At 44.9% G+C, this 16,742-nt stretch overlaps 3 protein-coding genes across 8 annotated transcripts in view; 2 read left to right on the forward strand and 1 right to left on the reverse strand.

The window, feature by feature from the left end:
- The window catches only part of LOC123112545 (cyclin-C1-1), a 4,641-nt gene extending 2,675 nt beyond the window's left edge, over nucleotides 1-1,966 (forward strand). Inside the window, exons 5-9 of one of the 2 annotated variants that reach the window (XM_044533570.1) lie at nucleotides 391-512; nucleotides 596-713; nucleotides 825-869; nucleotides 1,438-1,585; nucleotides 1,663-1,966. In XM_044533570.1, the coding sequence (XP_044389505.1) occupies nucleotides 391-512; nucleotides 596-713; nucleotides 825-869; nucleotides 1,438-1,585; nucleotides 1,663-1,782 (553 nt within the window). In that variant the 3' untranslated portion in view covers nucleotides 1,783-1,966. The remainder of the gene's footprint in view (nucleotides 1-390; nucleotides 513-595; nucleotides 714-824; nucleotides 870-1,437; nucleotides 1,586-1,662) is intronic. The other variant, XM_044533573.1, reaches the window with a different exon arrangement.
- A 139-nt stretch (nucleotides 1,967-2,105) lies between these two features.
- LOC123112543 (E3 ubiquitin-protein ligase RNF4) lies at nucleotides 2,106-5,518 on the reverse strand. 4 transcript variants are annotated; one of them, XM_044533569.1, is made up of 6 exons: nucleotides 5,186-5,518; nucleotides 4,327-4,560; nucleotides 4,057-4,126; nucleotides 3,426-3,541; nucleotides 2,565-2,805; nucleotides 2,106-2,454 (listed from the first exon to the last, which is right to left on the reverse strand). In XM_044533569.1, the coding sequence occupies exons 1-5, from the start codon at nucleotides 5,516-5,518 to the stop codon at nucleotides 2,566-2,568; spliced, it is 993 nt and encodes a 330-aa protein (XP_044389504.1). In that variant the 3' UTR covers nucleotides 2,106-2,454; nucleotide 2,565. The 4 variants fall into 4 exon arrangements, with proteins under 4 accessions (XP_044389504.1, XP_044389503.1, XP_044389502.1 ...); XM_044533568.1 differs by having other exon boundaries at nucleotides 4,327-4,566; XM_044533567.1 differs by having other exon boundaries at nucleotides 5,177-5,518.
- LOC123112542 (uncharacterized) lies at nucleotides 5,462-9,402 on the forward strand. Of its 2 annotated transcripts, none has more exons than XM_044533565.1 (4): nucleotides 5,462-5,662; nucleotides 5,755-5,886; nucleotides 6,201-6,602; nucleotides 9,067-9,402. In XM_044533565.1, the coding sequence occupies exons 1-4, from the start codon at nucleotides 5,517-5,519 to the stop codon at nucleotides 9,203-9,205; spliced, it is 819 nt and encodes a 272-aa protein (XP_044389500.1). In that variant the 5' UTR covers nucleotides 5,462-5,516; the 3' UTR covers nucleotides 9,206-9,402. The 2 variants fall into 2 exon arrangements, with proteins under 2 accessions (XP_044389500.1, XP_044389499.1); XM_044533564.1 differs by lacking the exon at nucleotides 9,067-9,402 and adding an exon at nucleotides 6,933-9,023.
- Nucleotides 9,403-16,742: the final 7,340 nt, after the last annotated feature.

Genomic DNA, 16,742 nt, shown 5'->3' on the forward strand with positions numbered 1-16,742 from the left:
TACCTAGCTCCGCCACTGCTCATGTGTATCATCTAAACTTACTACTATGGAACTTTTCTGTAACTATAAATTTCAACTGGTAGTGTTCTTAACATCGAGGATCAAACTCGTGTTTGTATACTTTATTTATTATAATGGTTCCCAACTTGCTTCAATCAGAACTCATGCGTATCAGCTAAACCTAGTACTATGGAAATTTTCTGTAACTATAAGTTTCAACTGGTAGTGTTCTGAACATCAAGGATCAAACTCGTGTTTTTATACTTTATGTGAGCAAAAGATGGACATGAAGGTTTATTTCGTTTACTTGTTTCTACATTTCTCTCTAAACCAAATTTAGTACTTTATGTAAGTAGGTATACTTGTGTCCTAATGCTGAATCTTTTACAGAAAGAGCATGAGTGAGTATGACCCTCGTTTGGTAGCCCCGGCTTGTTTATATTTAGCATCAAAGGTAGAGGAGAGCACAGTGCAAGCAAGGCTTCTCGTCTTCTACATAAAAAAGATGTGTGGTAAGTCTCATGAATCATGATCATACAGGTACACAGTTTACTTGGAAGAGCTGCACTAACGGTTTATTTGTTCCCCTCGATAGCAGGTTCTGATGATAAGTACCGATTTGAAATTAAGGATATTCTTGAAATGGAAATGAAGCTCCTGGAAGCGCTTGACTATTATTTAGTTGTTTACCATCCTTATCGTCCTCTTTTACAGTATGATTCTGTCTCCTGTGGTATCTTATACGAGTAACAAATGACATTTCTTCACTGGAAGTAGGGAGCCTCTTATAGTCTGTTCCCCTAAGAGAGATTTTCTGTTTACAGTTTATTGCAGGATGCTGGCGTAACAGACCTGACACAGTTTGCCTGGTAAGCACTGCTTCATGAATGAAACTATGCCGTAGCATTAAATTGATTTGTGAATGCTGTTATTCTGGAATTGAACTTCTAGACCTTTATAATTCAACCACAGTCGCATTATTATTATTTTTGTGCTTTGTTGACCTTTCTATCTAAGAAGCTACAGCTTCCTCAAAAAAAAAAAAATCTAAGAAGCTACAGTAGATACAGTAGATATTTAGATTTTAACCACCAAATGTCACTCAAAGCAGACTTCTCTTTTGGTGTCCTTGTTTCAGGATTTCTCCTAATATATATTTTGAGTTTATCAACGACATTTACATTTGGCATTGATGTTCTGAATATCCTTGATAGAACTGTAGCCTGTAGGATTATGGGGACATATGATAGAAGTACCAGTACCTCAGCTGAGTTTTCCTTCTCATTTTCTGTATTACAGCACAGTTACTCAGTTAGTCAATAAGGCGATAGCTTTTATCTCGGATCACATGGAAAACAAATACAAGTGAAACGCTTCTATCATGCTTAATCTTCAACTTGGCATATATCTATTCTGATCAGTCATGGTTACTTGCAGGGGCCTTGTCAATGATACTTACAAAATGGACCTTATTCTCGTACAGCCTCCCTATATGATTGCATTGGCTTGTATATACATTGCCAGTGTTCTTAAAGATAAGGATACAACTTCATGGTTTGAAGAACTTCATGTTGACATGAACATTGTAAGCGCATGTTTGTGGATACCCCTTCCCCCTCATAATACCCATCCAATTGATCGAGATCCATTTGCAATACCCAGGTGAAGAATATTTCAATGGAGATACTGGACTTCTACGAAACCTACAAGGTTGACCCCCAAAGGGGGCTCTCCGACGAAAAGATCAGCCCGATAATGAACAAGCTGCCAGCAAAGGCCTAAAGTAGATGTTGTTCTAGTTAATAGTAAATTCTTAGACCTACTATTGCAAGTGACCAGCGGATCAATTGTGATGCATCTTTTCAGAATGAAGAAACCCATGATAGGGAATAGCTTGGATGCGCTTGTAGTAGTCTGTGATACTTGACATTTATAACTGCTGTATTTACAAAACAAAATTACTTCAGTGTGTCTGCTTGTTGGCATGACTATGAAGTTCCCCTGGGGACAAGATCATCTACGTCCTCAGCCATACCTACCTGGGCAGTATGGTAGCTGATAAAATGCCAGGGCAGTCACTTCAGAACATAGCACACCACTGAACAGAAATACCAAAGGTGCAAAACCCTCGCATTATCTCAAACGCAGTTACATCGACCAACTATGGAGAAGAAAAGGGTACAAGGCTATTAGCCTAATACATACAACATTTTTAAGTTGCCGCAAACAATATAATGGAAGGCTACAGGCAAATTTGTTAAACCCATTTCAGGCAGAAAGCTATCCACTCTGTTCATCAGGCTAACCCCATTTCAGGCAGAAGGCTATCCAGTCCGGTCATCAGGACGATGAACTCCTACCGACCCATTCCCATACATTCATCCAGGTGATGATGGTACACAATGCTCCCCAGCAGAAGATCCACCATGGTTCTCCCTGGGAGGACTCCTGACCCTGACGATAGATTTCAAAGTGATAGGTTCATTTTAACACATCGAACGGACCTGTATCTGATGAAACTGAAGCTCAACAGATTAAGGCGTATAGAAACTGAAAGGACTCACCTTAACGGGAGGTGTTAGGAAGGTAAATGCGATGGAAATTGTTCATCTTCAGGTGCTTCCGGCAGGTAGGACATTTCTTCTGGAACTGGATGGCTTGCTTTATGCAGTTAGTGCAGAAGATGTGGCCGCACATTGTTGTGGCGGGCTCATCCAACTTGTTCCAACACACCGGGCAGGTGAAGATGGGTTCCTTTGGAGCCACATCCAGAGGCTCTTTGCTAGTTTTCCCCGCATTTTTTGACTGCCAAAAATTGGAAACACAGGTAGCCAGAGTTTAGCACAAATCACGAGGCAGCATGCTAGTAGGAACTGGACGCCAGGATTAAATGTATAGAGCAGCTTTCTTAGGAGAAAATATCCTATAGCATAAGTTATAAACTACTCCCTGCGTCCTAAAATAAGTGTCTCAACTTAAGTACAAAGCGGAGACACTTATTTTGGGACGGAGGGGGTATAAAGTAAACATGTTAGTACACTGTACCTACATAACAGACGGCAAAATGCTTCTTGAAATTTAACAATTGCAAAATTTTCAGTGCCAATCAAGAGTCTTAACCGTTGGCCACTCGAGAACAATCTGGACAGGTCTATGTGACATCATCAGAGAACTGCAAGTATGACTTGAACATACAACGAGAAATTCTTTCAACTTGATCAAACATAGTTACACCCTTAGTCCACTAAAAGGACAATATAATGCAAAACTCTATAGAACGAACAAAGGGGTGCATCATGCACTAGATACCAGCTGTTATTCACATAAAGGACAAAGTAGAGAACAACTAGTAAGTAATCACTAATCATTCATCAAACTGGACTTAAAGCTAAGAGAGTTTAATCCCTTCAAAAAAATTTAAATACCTGTAAGCTGGACCCTTCTCCTGTTTCAGGAGAGATGTTTATTACAGGGGAAACTCTTGGGCGTTTGTTCCTTGTGTTATGAGAAAGCACTGTTGCATTATCATCATGAGACACTCCTGATTGAATAAACAATGAGGCAGATCAGGAGGCTTAAGTGACAGTGATATATAGTCAGACAGCATATTGACAAATACTCCCTCTGTCCCAAAATAAGTGACTCAACTTTGTACTAGTACAAAGTTGAGTCACTTATTTTGGGACAGAGGGAGTATTTTACAACTTCCAGTTGTGGTTTCCGGAGTCAGCATCAATATATATGTATCACGTTGCAACAGGAAGTTATTATACAGGAAATTAGCCACAAAAGAAAGCCACGGGTCCAATTTTCAGCATAGCTCATATATGTCTATTCCCACTAGAAAGTAAACTTATGTCACATGGTATAATCAGCACTTACGGTCATCTTAGCAGCATGATATAGGTGATTTTTGATAAATTGGATAGTTCCAGAAGAATTGATTAGGCAGATCATAATAGAATGATGGAAGAATATACCAAACAATTTCCGTAATGTTAGAAGCCAAAACAACTCTACTGAATGCAACATAGTAAGACTAAGTAGCGAACTAACCTTGCCGGGTAGCATGTACATCTAGATCAACTACAGTCACAGGCTGCCTCCTAGTTCTGCGGTTCCTCCTCTGCAAAATGCAAGATGACTCAATATAAATGCCAGAAATGATGCATCACATTCATGTAACAACCAACTTGTAATACTCTTCCTCAATATGAAGAGCTTGTGTGCGTCAGAATCATAAGAAGTACAAAACCTATTTGAAAAGTGAATGTATACACCATGGTCCTTAAACATCATTATGAACTTACTGCCTCGCGAAGTTACCTGAGGAGGCACTTGTGAAGCTGATACGACCTGCACTTCATCCTCGAGGGCTTCCACGTCAATGGGTGAGGTGCGCGCGCCAGCGTTAGATGTTGATACTCCACGACGGCTGCCCGCCGCTGGGGGGGTTGAGACCAAGTTCACGACAACCTTATCAGCATCTTGTGATTGCCTTCTTGAGGCACGTCGTGTGCCGTTGGCAGTACTCATGCTCCCTTCAGCTCCCGAATCGACCTGAGACTGAAAGAGATGTGATTCAACAGTTACTTGCTTTTACGATAAACTATCTGTCAAGTGCCAACTATCAGCAAGCATTTTACCCTGTGACCATCTTTGCAGTATATACATAAATCAAGGACATCGATGCTCAGATCAAACTTTGGACCGTCTCGACAAAGCTACCGATGACCAACAATGCAAAATCCAACCACTCGTTCGTGACGAAATTTGAACTAAAAAAAAGAAGTCCCATCCGGGGCAGTGAACTGAAACCACGAGCAGTAACAAAATCGGGGGATAAACCCAACGACTTGCTGAATCCCACAGCCGGGGACCATCACCACGACCCTCAGCAACCGTAGGGCAGCGAGCTAGAGCACGAAACTAGCAGGACAGCGCACGCAGAGATGCCCCTGATTTCCCGATTCCTACGGTAGCCGCACCGAATCGACGGCGAATCTGGCTAGGAGTGGACGAATTCCGCCTCAGAATCGTCGGGGAACCCGCGCGGGGACCCAATCGAAGAACAGCTCCCGACCCGCAACTACCTCGCTGGATCGGCGCCTATGGGGCAAATCCAGCGGAAATCGCCACGAGCGGAGAAGATACGCGCCGAGACGGGGGGACGTACCGCGCTCACCCGACGAACCGGAGCTCGATCGGACGAGCAGAGGAGGCGGCCGCCGCGCCGCGCCGCGCCGCCGACGAGTGCACTCGATTTTTTTTTCCTTCGCTCGGCGCCTCCACCTCCTCCCCTCTCCCTGCCCTGCCTGTTTTGAATGAAAAGGATGCGAAAGGGGGAGGAGACGAGGTCTCGCGATAAAAAGGCGAACACGTCTGTCTCTTCCCCATTTGGGCCCCGCCTGTCAGGGCCCGCTATCTTGGCCCACGTCCGTGTGGGGCCTGCCTCTTTTGGGGGCCCGTTTCCAGTGTGACGGGACGTTGAATTTTCCAGTGTTGCGGAGCTGTCCATGGCGGCCGCGGCGCGAGACCGGCGGCGAAGGGGCCGCGCTCTCGGGGCTGCCTCCGCCGCTGCCGCGGAAGACGACGGGGAGGAGCACCACCTCAACCCCTTCCTCTCGGACGCGGCGCCGACGTCTTCGAGAGTCCAGTTCAGGTGCGTGCTCTCCTCTTGCGGATCTGTTTGCTACTTCTGCTGGTGCTCTTATGGATAGTTCAGCGGGTTGCATTGCATGTGTTGTGGAGCAGGAACGTGGCGTCGCGGGCGCGGTGGGTGGAGGAGGCCGGCGCGGCGGAGGTGTTGGACAACAAGGGGAAGCTCTGGCTGACCACCGGCGTCACACGGGGCGGCAGGCTCTACTACAATGTCGAGGAGATCGGGTACGCTACCTGTTTGATGAAATGCCGCGACATTACAACATGGTTATTTGCTCTGTAATATGCTACCGTGGCCGTTGGGGCTTCTTATCAAGCTGTGTGCATGACGCCTTTCATCTAAGAAAATGCAGAGCGTGTCCTGGAGTCCTCATGCTTGAATCAATATGATTGTGCTTGTCTAACCCACAGTGTGGACTAATAACATGATCATCACTCAAACGTTCAGAGAGTCAATGGATGAATTGCATGGCATGGCTTTTGTTTTTAAATATTTCGACTTGCAAGTTGAGGCGTGTTGGCTGACCAAAACTATGCAGGTTTTTGGCAGAAAGAGGGGCATTGATTTTTCTCGATGATGAGGGTGCGACAATAGGAATGGAAGAAATCTATGGAAAGATTGCAGGAGGAAAATATGGGTGCTCCTGGGATGCCTTTCAGGCTTACAAACACTTGAAGTTGCTTGGCTACATTATCGGACGATATGGTGTCCCCTGGACAATGAAGCATAGCCCTACTTGTGAAACCACTGATTCCCTCGAGGGTATGCCTGACACTGACCAGAGTTTCAATAGAGCCAATGGTGTCCGCAATGGCATCACGAAATTGCTCGGAGAAATGCACATAGATGGGTTACATCCATCCTTTGAAGTGTATCTACCAAATAACAAATTTAGAAAGTCATCCCCTGGAGCCCCTTGTTTCCTCCTATCTATGCTAAGGTAATGTTACTTTTCTCACGTGCATTTGTGCTTAGAAAGCAGTGCATTTTCATCTTACAGTAGTTCATCTCATATGGTTTGTTTAATATGGCAGTGTAGGATCACAAGGTTTTCTACAAGAGTGCATAAATTGTTCATTGTGTGTTTGATATGATTTTAATCTCTTCTGGTTTGAAATGGATGTTCTGAAACTTCTGCACATTAGGCATCACGATTTATCTATCAGGTGTTATTGGTTGTCTTTCTGTGCACATGGATATCTTTCTTTTGTGTTGTTAATGTATTGTATGCACATATACATAGATTTAATACTTTGCTCTGTTATCACAGTGGTTATAATGTTTTCCCGACCCCGTGCCGCTCCCGCGAGTGGCCCGGGCGTAGCCCTAGACCCTCGCCGCCGCCACCCCTCACCTCGCCTCTCCCCTCCCCCGCCGCCGCCAGGGGCCGCCGCCGGGCGAAGCCCGTGCGTGCGTGCGGCGGTGGCGGCGGGTTTCTTCCCTCCCCGCGAAACATCCGGTCGGCGCGGAACGGCTGGCCTCGCGGTGGCGTGTCGGGCTGGCGGCGGCCTGGGGGTGGCTCCGAGGGGCGGCGCCGTTGCTCTGCTCCTCCGGGCGGTAACCTTGGCGCGCGGCTAGGCCGGGTGCGGGACGGCGCGCGGATCTGGCGCGGCTTCGGGCGGGCTCGCGATGGCCGAGTCGTGCTGCTGAGGTGGGGGACGCCGGGGCAGCGGCCTCGGTCCGGGCTCCCGGTGGCTTGGGCATGGACGGCGTACGGGCGCGCGGCGGCTCCTGGCTCCGGATGTGCGCGTGGGGTGCGGATCGACAGCCGGGCACGGCGGCGGCAGGCGTATGTTGGGCGCGGGAACCAGCCGGGCGTGGCGGGTGCGGCTCCGGAGCGCGAGGTGTGCTGCGGGCGGTGGACCTGCTCGTCTGCTCTGCTGCTTCGCTTGCGGCTCCGATCTGGATCTGGCGTGAGCTGCTTCTTCGGTCTGGTGCTGCTCTTCGCGATGTGGTGTTGGTTGTTGCGGTGGTGGTGGCTGCGGTGGTGCTGCGGTGGTGGACGGCGGCTTCGGCCAAGGGGTGGTGCGGTTCTGGTCGCGGTGGATCGTGGGATCCCGTGGCCGGAGTGAGGTCGGCCTCGGCAGGGGTGGTGGTTTGTTGGTCGGTGGTGGCGGGCGGTCGGCACATCTCCGGGAGAAATCCTTGCTCCGGTCTCCACCGGAGCCGACGGCGGCAGCGCCCGCGGGTGCCGTGATCTTTCTTGGAAGCGTCGTCGTGGAGGTGCGCTCCTCCTCCCCACGGCTTTGGCTCCGGAGGGAAACCTCAGATCCTCTGGATCGGGCGATGGAGGCGTCTTCGCGTCTTTCTCCTCCTTGGGGGCATCGTCTCGGAGCAGGCAACGACTGGGAGACCGATGGATGGCGGCATCTTCGCCGTGTGGGTTGCGGCATCTTCGCCGCGTGGTTTGTGGCATCTTCGCCGCGTAGTTTGCCGAGGCGGCCTTTTCGGGGGCGCTGATTTCCGTTTGGCAACGAAGATGGCGTCAAGAGGAACTCTGGTCGCGGCTCGGGCTTCGGTAGTCGGATCTTCCCGGCGTGTCCGAGGTGCTCTTTGGGGCACGGTCGGCACAAGTCCTGCATATTTCCCTTGTGATGATCGTCGTCAGAGTCGGAGCTGTCGGCTGTTCGCGCGTGTGGCCTTCTGTTGGCATGTGCCGTCATGGTTTCTGTGCAGCTGTTTGCGGGTTGGCTTCGACGATGAAGGTCTACGGTGAAGTCGGAGTCGCCCGTTCGGAGGTAGCCGGTGATGACGATGACGCTTGCGACTGCTCGGCGGATGTCTTTCCCTCTTTGTAGCTTTGTGATCCCATGTCGGTGGCCAGGTTGACCGATGGTACCCATTTTATGTGGGTTGGATTGTATCGGTTTTAGCCCGGTTTTCCGTCAATTAACCGGGCAATTCTCACTCCTCCTTAATTAATGAAAATGGCAAGTCTTTTGCCTCGTTTCAAAAAAAATATAATGTTCGAGCTAATGTATACTTAGTATAATTTAAGCTTAGTATCCAAGCTGATAGGGAATTTTGGGTGTCCAATCAGATTTTTACTTAGTTGAGCCATGTCTTGCAATCGAAATGTGCAGTCAATCATGATTTCTTGTACTATTTATATGCTTATCATATATCCATCAGTCACACCTTATCACAGGTTCTCATTTTCGTGACAAACCTTTTCCCAACAGAATAAATAGTGATTCTAAGCATGGAGTGGGTAATGAAACACGTGAAGCCACAAATTTGCAGAACCGAAACATCATAAAAGTTATAGAAGTAGGCAAGGAAACACGAAAAAATGCCATGAAAATATATGAATTTGGGCTTAGCAGTTTGTGGTTGGATGCATATATGATCCCTTGAATGATATTTCTTTCCAACATAGCTCTTGTTTATTCAATTTGGTGCAGAGACAAACCACCATCAAGGGATGAACTGGAAACCATCGAAAGCAAGTGTGACGGCATTCCTCTTAAATTTTGTCAAGTTGATAATGGACGTGTCAGCTTTCTCTCCTTCGACAAAGTTCTACTTCCTAGTTTGCCCTGACAGATAGCAGCAGAAATGGTTGTTATTTTTCACTTATTCTGAACTTCTTATCTTGTAAAGGCATGACCTCAATTTGCATTAGGATGTATACTCAGTGCCATGAACGACAGCCTAAGACAACCCCATGAATCAGTTAGTTCACAGAATGGCTTGTCTTTTTCAGCAGCAAATTGATGAATCGTTTCAATGGACAACAAGCGTTTCTATTGTTTACTGTTTCCAACTGATGATGTTATTTCGGCTGGTGCAACATCACCTTTGGGTTTTCTGACTTCAGAGATAATTCATCGATATTTTCCACAGGGACTAGGTACCTTTTTGGTGTGTTTCTAACTAATTAAGTTGCTTGCTAATGTCTCTCTGTTCGATGACACCAGAGAAGAGTTCGTACAAAAAATGACACTAGAGAACAATAGGCCGTTGCCACTGAGGAGAGCGTCACTTCGTTGCACAAGAGTTGATGTGACAATTAATCACCGTTTGGCCCCTATTTGAATGGTTGTTGCGGTGATTTTTCCAGTTTACCGGCAATGAAGGTGATGCTGTAACTTCAGTTCGACAACTATATTTAACTGGCATGTGGGGAATGTTCTAGTATCCACACTTTTGGGACTGAGGGAAATAATCGAGTGTGTTTTATCTTTAAAATGGGGTGCGCCGCAGATAAGTCGTTTAGTGGCTCAGGCGTCATGGAGGCCTTTTTTGGAAAATTCAAAATTCAAAATTTTAATTTTAGAAAAATCTAAAAAAAGATCCACATGCATATATGGATGCCTTGTTTGCATACGTATAAAAGTCCAAGATGATATACTTTAACATGTGAGCTACACAGTAAAACATGTGTTACATGCACTATTCACTATTAAAATGCACAAGTTTTCTTATGAAATACTCCCTCCGTCTCATGATGTAAGACGCTTTCTGACACTACACTACAACATTTTCTGAGACTACACTACAAGTGTCGAAAAACGTCTTACATTATGGGACAAAGGGAATATATGATGTGGACCAGATCATGACCAAGGAATCCAAGAGTGAGGTTCATGCTAGCACAAATGTTGAACCATTAGAGCAGCCAAAGGAAGACATGGGCAAAACCATTATCGTAGTTGGAAAGCTTCAGGTGCCTATTTAGGAAGAAATGACACATCAGATTTCCAGTTGCAACTTTCCACCTAAACCCAATTAATTCTGGAAGGCTCTAGCACGTTTTAGAGGCTGTAAAAGATGGTATTTGAAGTTAGCTTTCATTAAAAAAAGATGCATCATTCGAGGTCTTGAGTCAAAAATTGTGCAAGTTTCCATAAAAGTTGTCCATGAATTTATTATAGCGTGAGGCTCAACAAGTTTGCTCCTGCTAGAGCTTGGGGTTCACGAATTTACCCTTCTTTTTGATTTGTTTTCGCACCTAACTAGTAGGTGCTTCTAGTATAAATACTCCTCAGCTGCTTCACGTGAAGGGGGATGAGATTTCTGTGTTTATGTTTGTAGACAGCCGGTGAGGTTGTGTTGTGCTGAGAGCACTAGTATCTTTAAGTGTTAGCTCGTGTGTGTGGATTGGAGGGCTTGTCCTCAATTCATATTGGACCCTTGTGGTTCCCTCTTGTGATTCTTCATAGGTTCACAAGTTCCATGGTTTAGGTCGCGTCCGTGTAAACCAAGCTAATTATCCACTGCAATTTATCTGAGAGTGTTTCCTCTTGTTCTTGCCACTTGAGAGAAACAAAGTTAGATGAAACAAGTTTTGAGTGAGTTTGTTGCTGCTTCTTGGGAGTTCTTTGGCACCGTGAAAGATCGTTTATGAGGCGTCACATATCATCTTGGCATCAGAGCTTTAGGTTGATCATGGTGTTATTTTCTCTCTTACTGATTTTGTTCTTGAGAAGCTTCCATGGGTTCGAGGAGGTCAAGCAGTGTTGATGGTGTGCATGGAGGTAGGCACCTCGAGGAGGAGGAGCCGCCACTTCCCGTGTACAATCCTAGCTTGCAGCCGGCTTATGTGTTGGCTCTAGAGGATACACAGGAGTATGTGTTGAACAAGGTGAGCGGCGCATATCGGCCGTCGAGACCAAAGTTGGCCGGAGAATCGACTCCCTCATCGAGGAGCTCCATCGAGATAGGCTTGCTGCATGGGGTCGTGATACGTCTCCAACGTATCTACCTTTTCTCACGCTTTTCCTCTTGTTCTGGACTCTAATTTGCATGATTTGAATGAAACTAACCCCGGACTGACGCTGTTTTTAGCAGAACTACCATGGTGTTGTTTTTGTGCAGAAATAAAAGTTCTCAGAATGGAACGAAACTTTGCGAGGAATTTTTATGGAATAAAAGAGGATTTTTGGAGCCAAGACCCACCAGAGAGGGGCCCCTGGGTGGGCACAATCCACCAGGGCGCGCCCCCCTCTTAGCGTGCCCAGTTGGGTTGTACCCACCTGGTGGCCCCATTGACGATCCCTCTGACACTATAATATCACATTATTTTAGAAAAAAAATCAGAGAGAAATAATTATCACAATCCACGAGAAGGAGCCGCCGCCAAGCCTTGTTCTTCCTCGGGAGGGTAGATCTGGAGTCCGTTTGGGGCTCCGGAGAGGGGGATCTTCGTTCTTCGTCATCACCAACCCATCTCCATCGCCAATTCCATGATGCTCCCCACCGGGAGTGAGTAATTCCTTCGTAAGCTCGCTGGTTGGTGAGGAGTTGGATGAGATTCATCATGTAATCGAGTTAGTTTTGTTAGAGCCTGATCCCCGGTATCCACTATGTACTTAGATTGATGTTGCTATGACTTTGCTATGCTTAATGCTTGTCACTTTGGGCCCGGGTGCCATGATTTCAGATCTGAACCGTTTATGAATTCATCATTATATCCATGTGTTAGTTCCGATCTTGCAAGTTATAGTCACCTACTACGTGTTATGATCCGACAACCCCGGAGTGACAACAACCGGGCCCACTCTCGGTGATGACCATAGTTTGAGGAGTTCATGTATTCACTATGTGTTAATGCTTTGTTCCGGTTCTCTATTAAAAGGAGGCCTTAATATCCCTTAGTTTCCAATATGGACCCCGCTGCCACGGGAGGGTAGGACAAAAGATGCCATGCAAGTTCTTTTAATAAAGCACGTATGACTATTTACGGAATACATGCCTACATTATATCGATGAACTGGAGCTAGTGCCATATCGCCCTAGGTTATAACTGTCACATGATGAATATCATCCAACAAGTCACCGATCCCATGCTTACGAATTTACCATATATTGTTCTTACTAAGTTACTACTATTGCTACTGCTATCATTACTACTACAATATCACTGCTACCACTGTTACTGTTACCGTTGCTATTGTCACTACTATCAAAACTATCAAACTACTTTGCTACTGAACACTTTGCTGCAGATAATTAATCTCCAGGTGTGGTTGAATTGACAACTCAGCTGCTAATACCTTCAAATGTTCTTTGGCTCCCCTTGTGTCGAATCTATAAATTTGGGTTAAATACTTACCCTCGAAAACTGTTGCGATCCCCTATACTTGTGGTTTATCAAGACCTTTTTCTGGCGCCGTTGCCGGGGAGCATAGCTATATTTGTTGAGTCACTTGGGATTATTATCAATCTATCACTATGAAGAATTTGAAGGATCCAAAGACTAAGATATTTCCCTCAAGGATGAGGGGAGGTAAGGAACTGCCATCTAGTTCTGCTTTAGATTCACCTTCTGTTATGAGTAAACTTGCAACACCGCCACCACATGCTATTAATTCTGATATGTCATAAGTTATTGATGATGCTACTTCTATTATGAATGATGCTTATGATGATGCTAGTACCATGCTTGATAATGTTGATGTGCCACTTGGTGAATTTCTTGATGAACAAATTGCTAGAGTAATACAACATGATGTTGTTGAATCTGATGATGAGCTTGAAACTGAAACTCCTGAAACACTTGCTAGAGCTAGCCCTCCTAGATATGAATTGCCTAAGGTACCCGAAGGCTATGTTATGAGTGAAGAGGCAACTAGATATATTCTTCCTTGTAAGGATAGAGATGATCTAGAGAAATTATTACACAAGTATAAAGAAAAATCTCTGAATGCTAGAATGAAATGTGATCCTAAGTTTGCTACTTCACCTATTGCTATTACTGTTAAGGATTATGAATTCTCTGTCGACCCAGAGTTAATTACTTTGGTTGAATCTGATCCTTTCCATGGTTATGAAACTGAAACTGTTGTGGCACATCTTACTAAGTTGAATGATATAGTCACCCTTTTTACTCATGATGAGAAAACTCGATACCACTTTATTCTCAAATTATTTCCTTACTCATTAAAGGGTGATGCTAAAGCTTGGTACAATAATCTTACTCCTAGTTGTGTGCCTAGTCCCCGGGATATGATTTACTACTTCTCTGAAAAATATTTTCCCGCTCATAAGAAACAAGCTGCCTTACAGGAAATATTTAACTTTGTTCAAACTAAAGAAGAGAGTCTCCCACAAGCTTGGGGGAGGCTTTGCCAGTTACTTAATGCTTTGTTTGATCATCCTCTTAAGAAAATGAAATATTTGATATCTTCTATAGAGGACTAACCAATGCTTCTAGGGACTCCCTAGATCGTTGTGCTGGTTGTGTTTTCAGGGAACGAACTATTGCTCAAGATGGAGCATTATTGAATAACATATTGAAAAATTATGATGATTGGACTGTTCCTGAACCACCGCCTAAACCCAATCCGAAGAAGAGGGGTATCTTATATCTCAGTCCTGAAGATATGCAAGAGGCAAAGAAATCTATAAAGGAAAAAGGTGTTAAGGTCGAGGATGTTAAAAATTTACCACCTATCAAAGAAATACATGGGCTTGAAGCACCAACACCACCTAAGGTGGTAGAGGTAAAATCTTTAATGAAATTCAATGATAGTGATGATCCTCATAATAAACATCCTAGTCAATGCCTTTATGAGTTTGACAATTACATTAGAAAGCAAGATCACTTCAATACAAATGTTATGAAACAATTGAAATATAATTCTGATATGATTTGCTCGCTTGAGTGACTTGTTATTTAGTATCTCAAATGATGTTAGAGGTGTTGGAAAACATGCTTCTATGGTTCAAACCCAGTTAGAACAAGTTGCTAAATCACAAAGAGAATTTCTTGATGAAATGAATCATAATATACATGACTTTGTTGTTAGAGTTGCAACTAGATGAGGTAAAATGACTCAGGAACCACTTTATCCTGAGGGACACCCAAAAAGAATTGAACAAGATTCACAAAGAGCTAATGCTAATGCACCTAGTCCTTCTAAAAATAAAAATGATAGGACTTTGCATGCTTCTAATGAACTGAAATAGACAAACCTCCTGATAATGAAAATGAAACTTCTACCTTTGATGCTGAAACTCAATCTGGTAATGAACATCCACCTAGTGATAATGAAAAAGATAATGATGAGGTTCATGAAGACACTAAACCAAATAATGACAAGGAACCAGATAATGATGTTGAGATAGAACCACCTGTTGATCTTGATAACCCACAACCTAAGAATAAAAGATATGATAAAAGAGACTTTGTTGCTAGAAAACACGGTAAAGAAAGAGAACTGTGGGTTCAAAAACCTATGCCTTTTCCACCCAAGTCAACTAAAAAGAAAGATGATGAAGAATTTGAACGCTTTGCTGAGATGCTGAGGCCAGTCTTTTTGCGCACTCGCTTGACTGATATCCTTAAAATGCCTCCTTATGCAAAGTATATGAAAGACATCATCACAAATAAGAGAAAACTACCGGAAGCTGAAATCTCCACTATGCTTACTAATTATACTTTCAAAGATGGAGTACCTAAAAAACTTGGAGATCCAGGTATACCAACTATACCTTGCTCTATCAAAAAGAATTATGTGAAAATTGCTTTGTGTGATTTAGGAGCTGGGGTTAGTGTTATGCCTTTCTATTTATATAAAAGACTTGACTTGAATAAACTCACACCTACTGAAATATCTTTGCAAATGGCTGACAAATCAACTGCCATACCTATCGGTATCTGTGAGGATGTGCCCGTTGTTGTTGCTAATGTTACTATTTTGACTGACTTTGCTATACTTGAGATGCTAGAGGACGACAACATGTCGATTATCCTTGGTAGACCCTTCTTGAATACTGTAGGGGTCGTTATTAATTGCAATAAAAGCAAGGTCACTTTTCATATTAATGGTAATGAGCATACGATGCACTTTCCAAAGAAACAATTCCAAGTGAATGGTATTAATGTTATTGAAAAATCTCCGATAATCACTATTGGAAGTTTTCAAATACCTCTACCTACTATCAAAAAGAAATATGAAATGCTTATTGTTGGGGAAATGCATATCCCCATTTGTTGGGTTTCGTAGAAATTTCAAAAATTTTCCTACGCACACGCAAGATCATGTGATGCATAGCAACGAGGGGAAGAGTATTGTCTACGTACCCTACGCAGACCGACTGCGGAAGCGATGACACGACGTAGAGGAAGTAGTCGTACGTCTTCACGATCCAACCGATCAAGCACCGAAACTACGGCACCTCCGAGTTCGAGCACACGTTCAGCTCGATGACGATCCCCGGACTCCGATCCAGCAAAGTGTCGGAGAAGAGTTCCGTCAGCACGACGGCGTGGTGACGATCTTGATGAACTACAGCAGCAGGGCTTCGCCTAAACTCCGCTACAGTATTATCGAGGAATATGGTGGCAGGGGGCACCGCACACGGCTAAGGAATCGATCACGTGGATCAACTTGTGTCAACTTGTGTGTTTAGAGGTGCCCCTGCCTCCGTATATAAAGGAGCCAAGGGGGGAGGGTGCGCCGGCCAAGAGGGAGAGGCGCAGGAGGAGTCCTACTCCTACCGGGAGTAGGACTCCCCCCCAATCCTATTCCAACTAGGATTCCCAAGGGGGAAAGAGGGAGAGGGGTGGCCGGCCACCTCTCCTAGTCCTAATAGGACTAGGGGAAGGGGGGAGGCGCGCAGCCCCCTTGGGCTGCCCCTTTCTCCTTTCCACTAAGGCCCATGATGGCCCATATGGCTCCCGGGGGGTTCCGGTAACCTCCCGGTAACCCGGTAAAATCCCGATTTCACCCGGAACACTTCCGATGTCCAAACATAGACTTCCAATATATCAATCTTTATGTCTCGACCATTTCGAGACTCCTCGTCATGTCCGTGATCACATCCGGGACTCCGAACAACCTTCGGTACATCAAAATGCATAAACTCATAATATAACTGTCATCGTAACCTTAAGCGTGCGGACCCTACGGGTTCGAGAACAATGTAGACATGACCGAGACACGTCTCTGGTCAATAACCAATAGCGGGACCTGGATGCCCATATTGGCTCCTACATATTCTACGAAGATCTTTATCGGTCAGACCGCATAACAACATACGTTGTTCCCTTTGTCATCGGTATGTTACTTGCCCGAGATTCGATCGTCGGTATCCAATACCTAGTTCAATCTCGTTACCGGCAAGTCTCTTT

The sequence above is a fragment of the Triticum aestivum genome, chromosome 5B (genome assembly GCF_018294505.1).
Source record: "Triticum aestivum cultivar Chinese Spring chromosome 5B, IWGSC CS RefSeq v2.1, whole genome shotgun sequence".
NCBI lineage: Eukaryota > Viridiplantae > Streptophyta > Magnoliopsida > Poales > Poaceae > Triticum > Triticum aestivum.

Bases quoted from the DNA above. Each gene is read 5' to 3' on its own strand.
- LOC123112542 (XM_044533564.1), top strand. From the start codon at position 5,517: ATGGCGGCCGCGGCGCGAGACCGGCGGCGAAGGGGCCGCGCTCTCGGG. The intron at 5,663-5,754 runs GTGCGTGCTCTC...GTTGTGGAGCAG, and splicing joins TCTTCGAGAGTCCAGTTCAG to GAACGTGGCGTCGCGGGCGC. The intron at 5,887-6,200 runs GTACGCTACCTG...AAAACTATGCAG, and splicing joins TACAATGTCGAGGAGATCGG to GTTTTTGGCAGAAAGAGGGG.
- LOC123112543 (XM_044533566.1), bottom strand. From the start codon at position 5,518: ATGGACAGCTCCGCAACACTGGAAAATTCAACGTCCCGTCACACTGGA. The intron at 4,567-5,176 runs GTACGTCCCCCC...CATCTCTTTCAG, and splicing joins CGGTTCGTCGGGTGAGCGCG to TCTCAGGTCGATTCGGGAGC. The intron at 2,806-3,425 runs GTATTTAAATTT...AATTTTTGGCAG, and splicing joins GAGAAGGGTCCAGCTTACAG to TCAAAAAATGCGGGGAAAAC.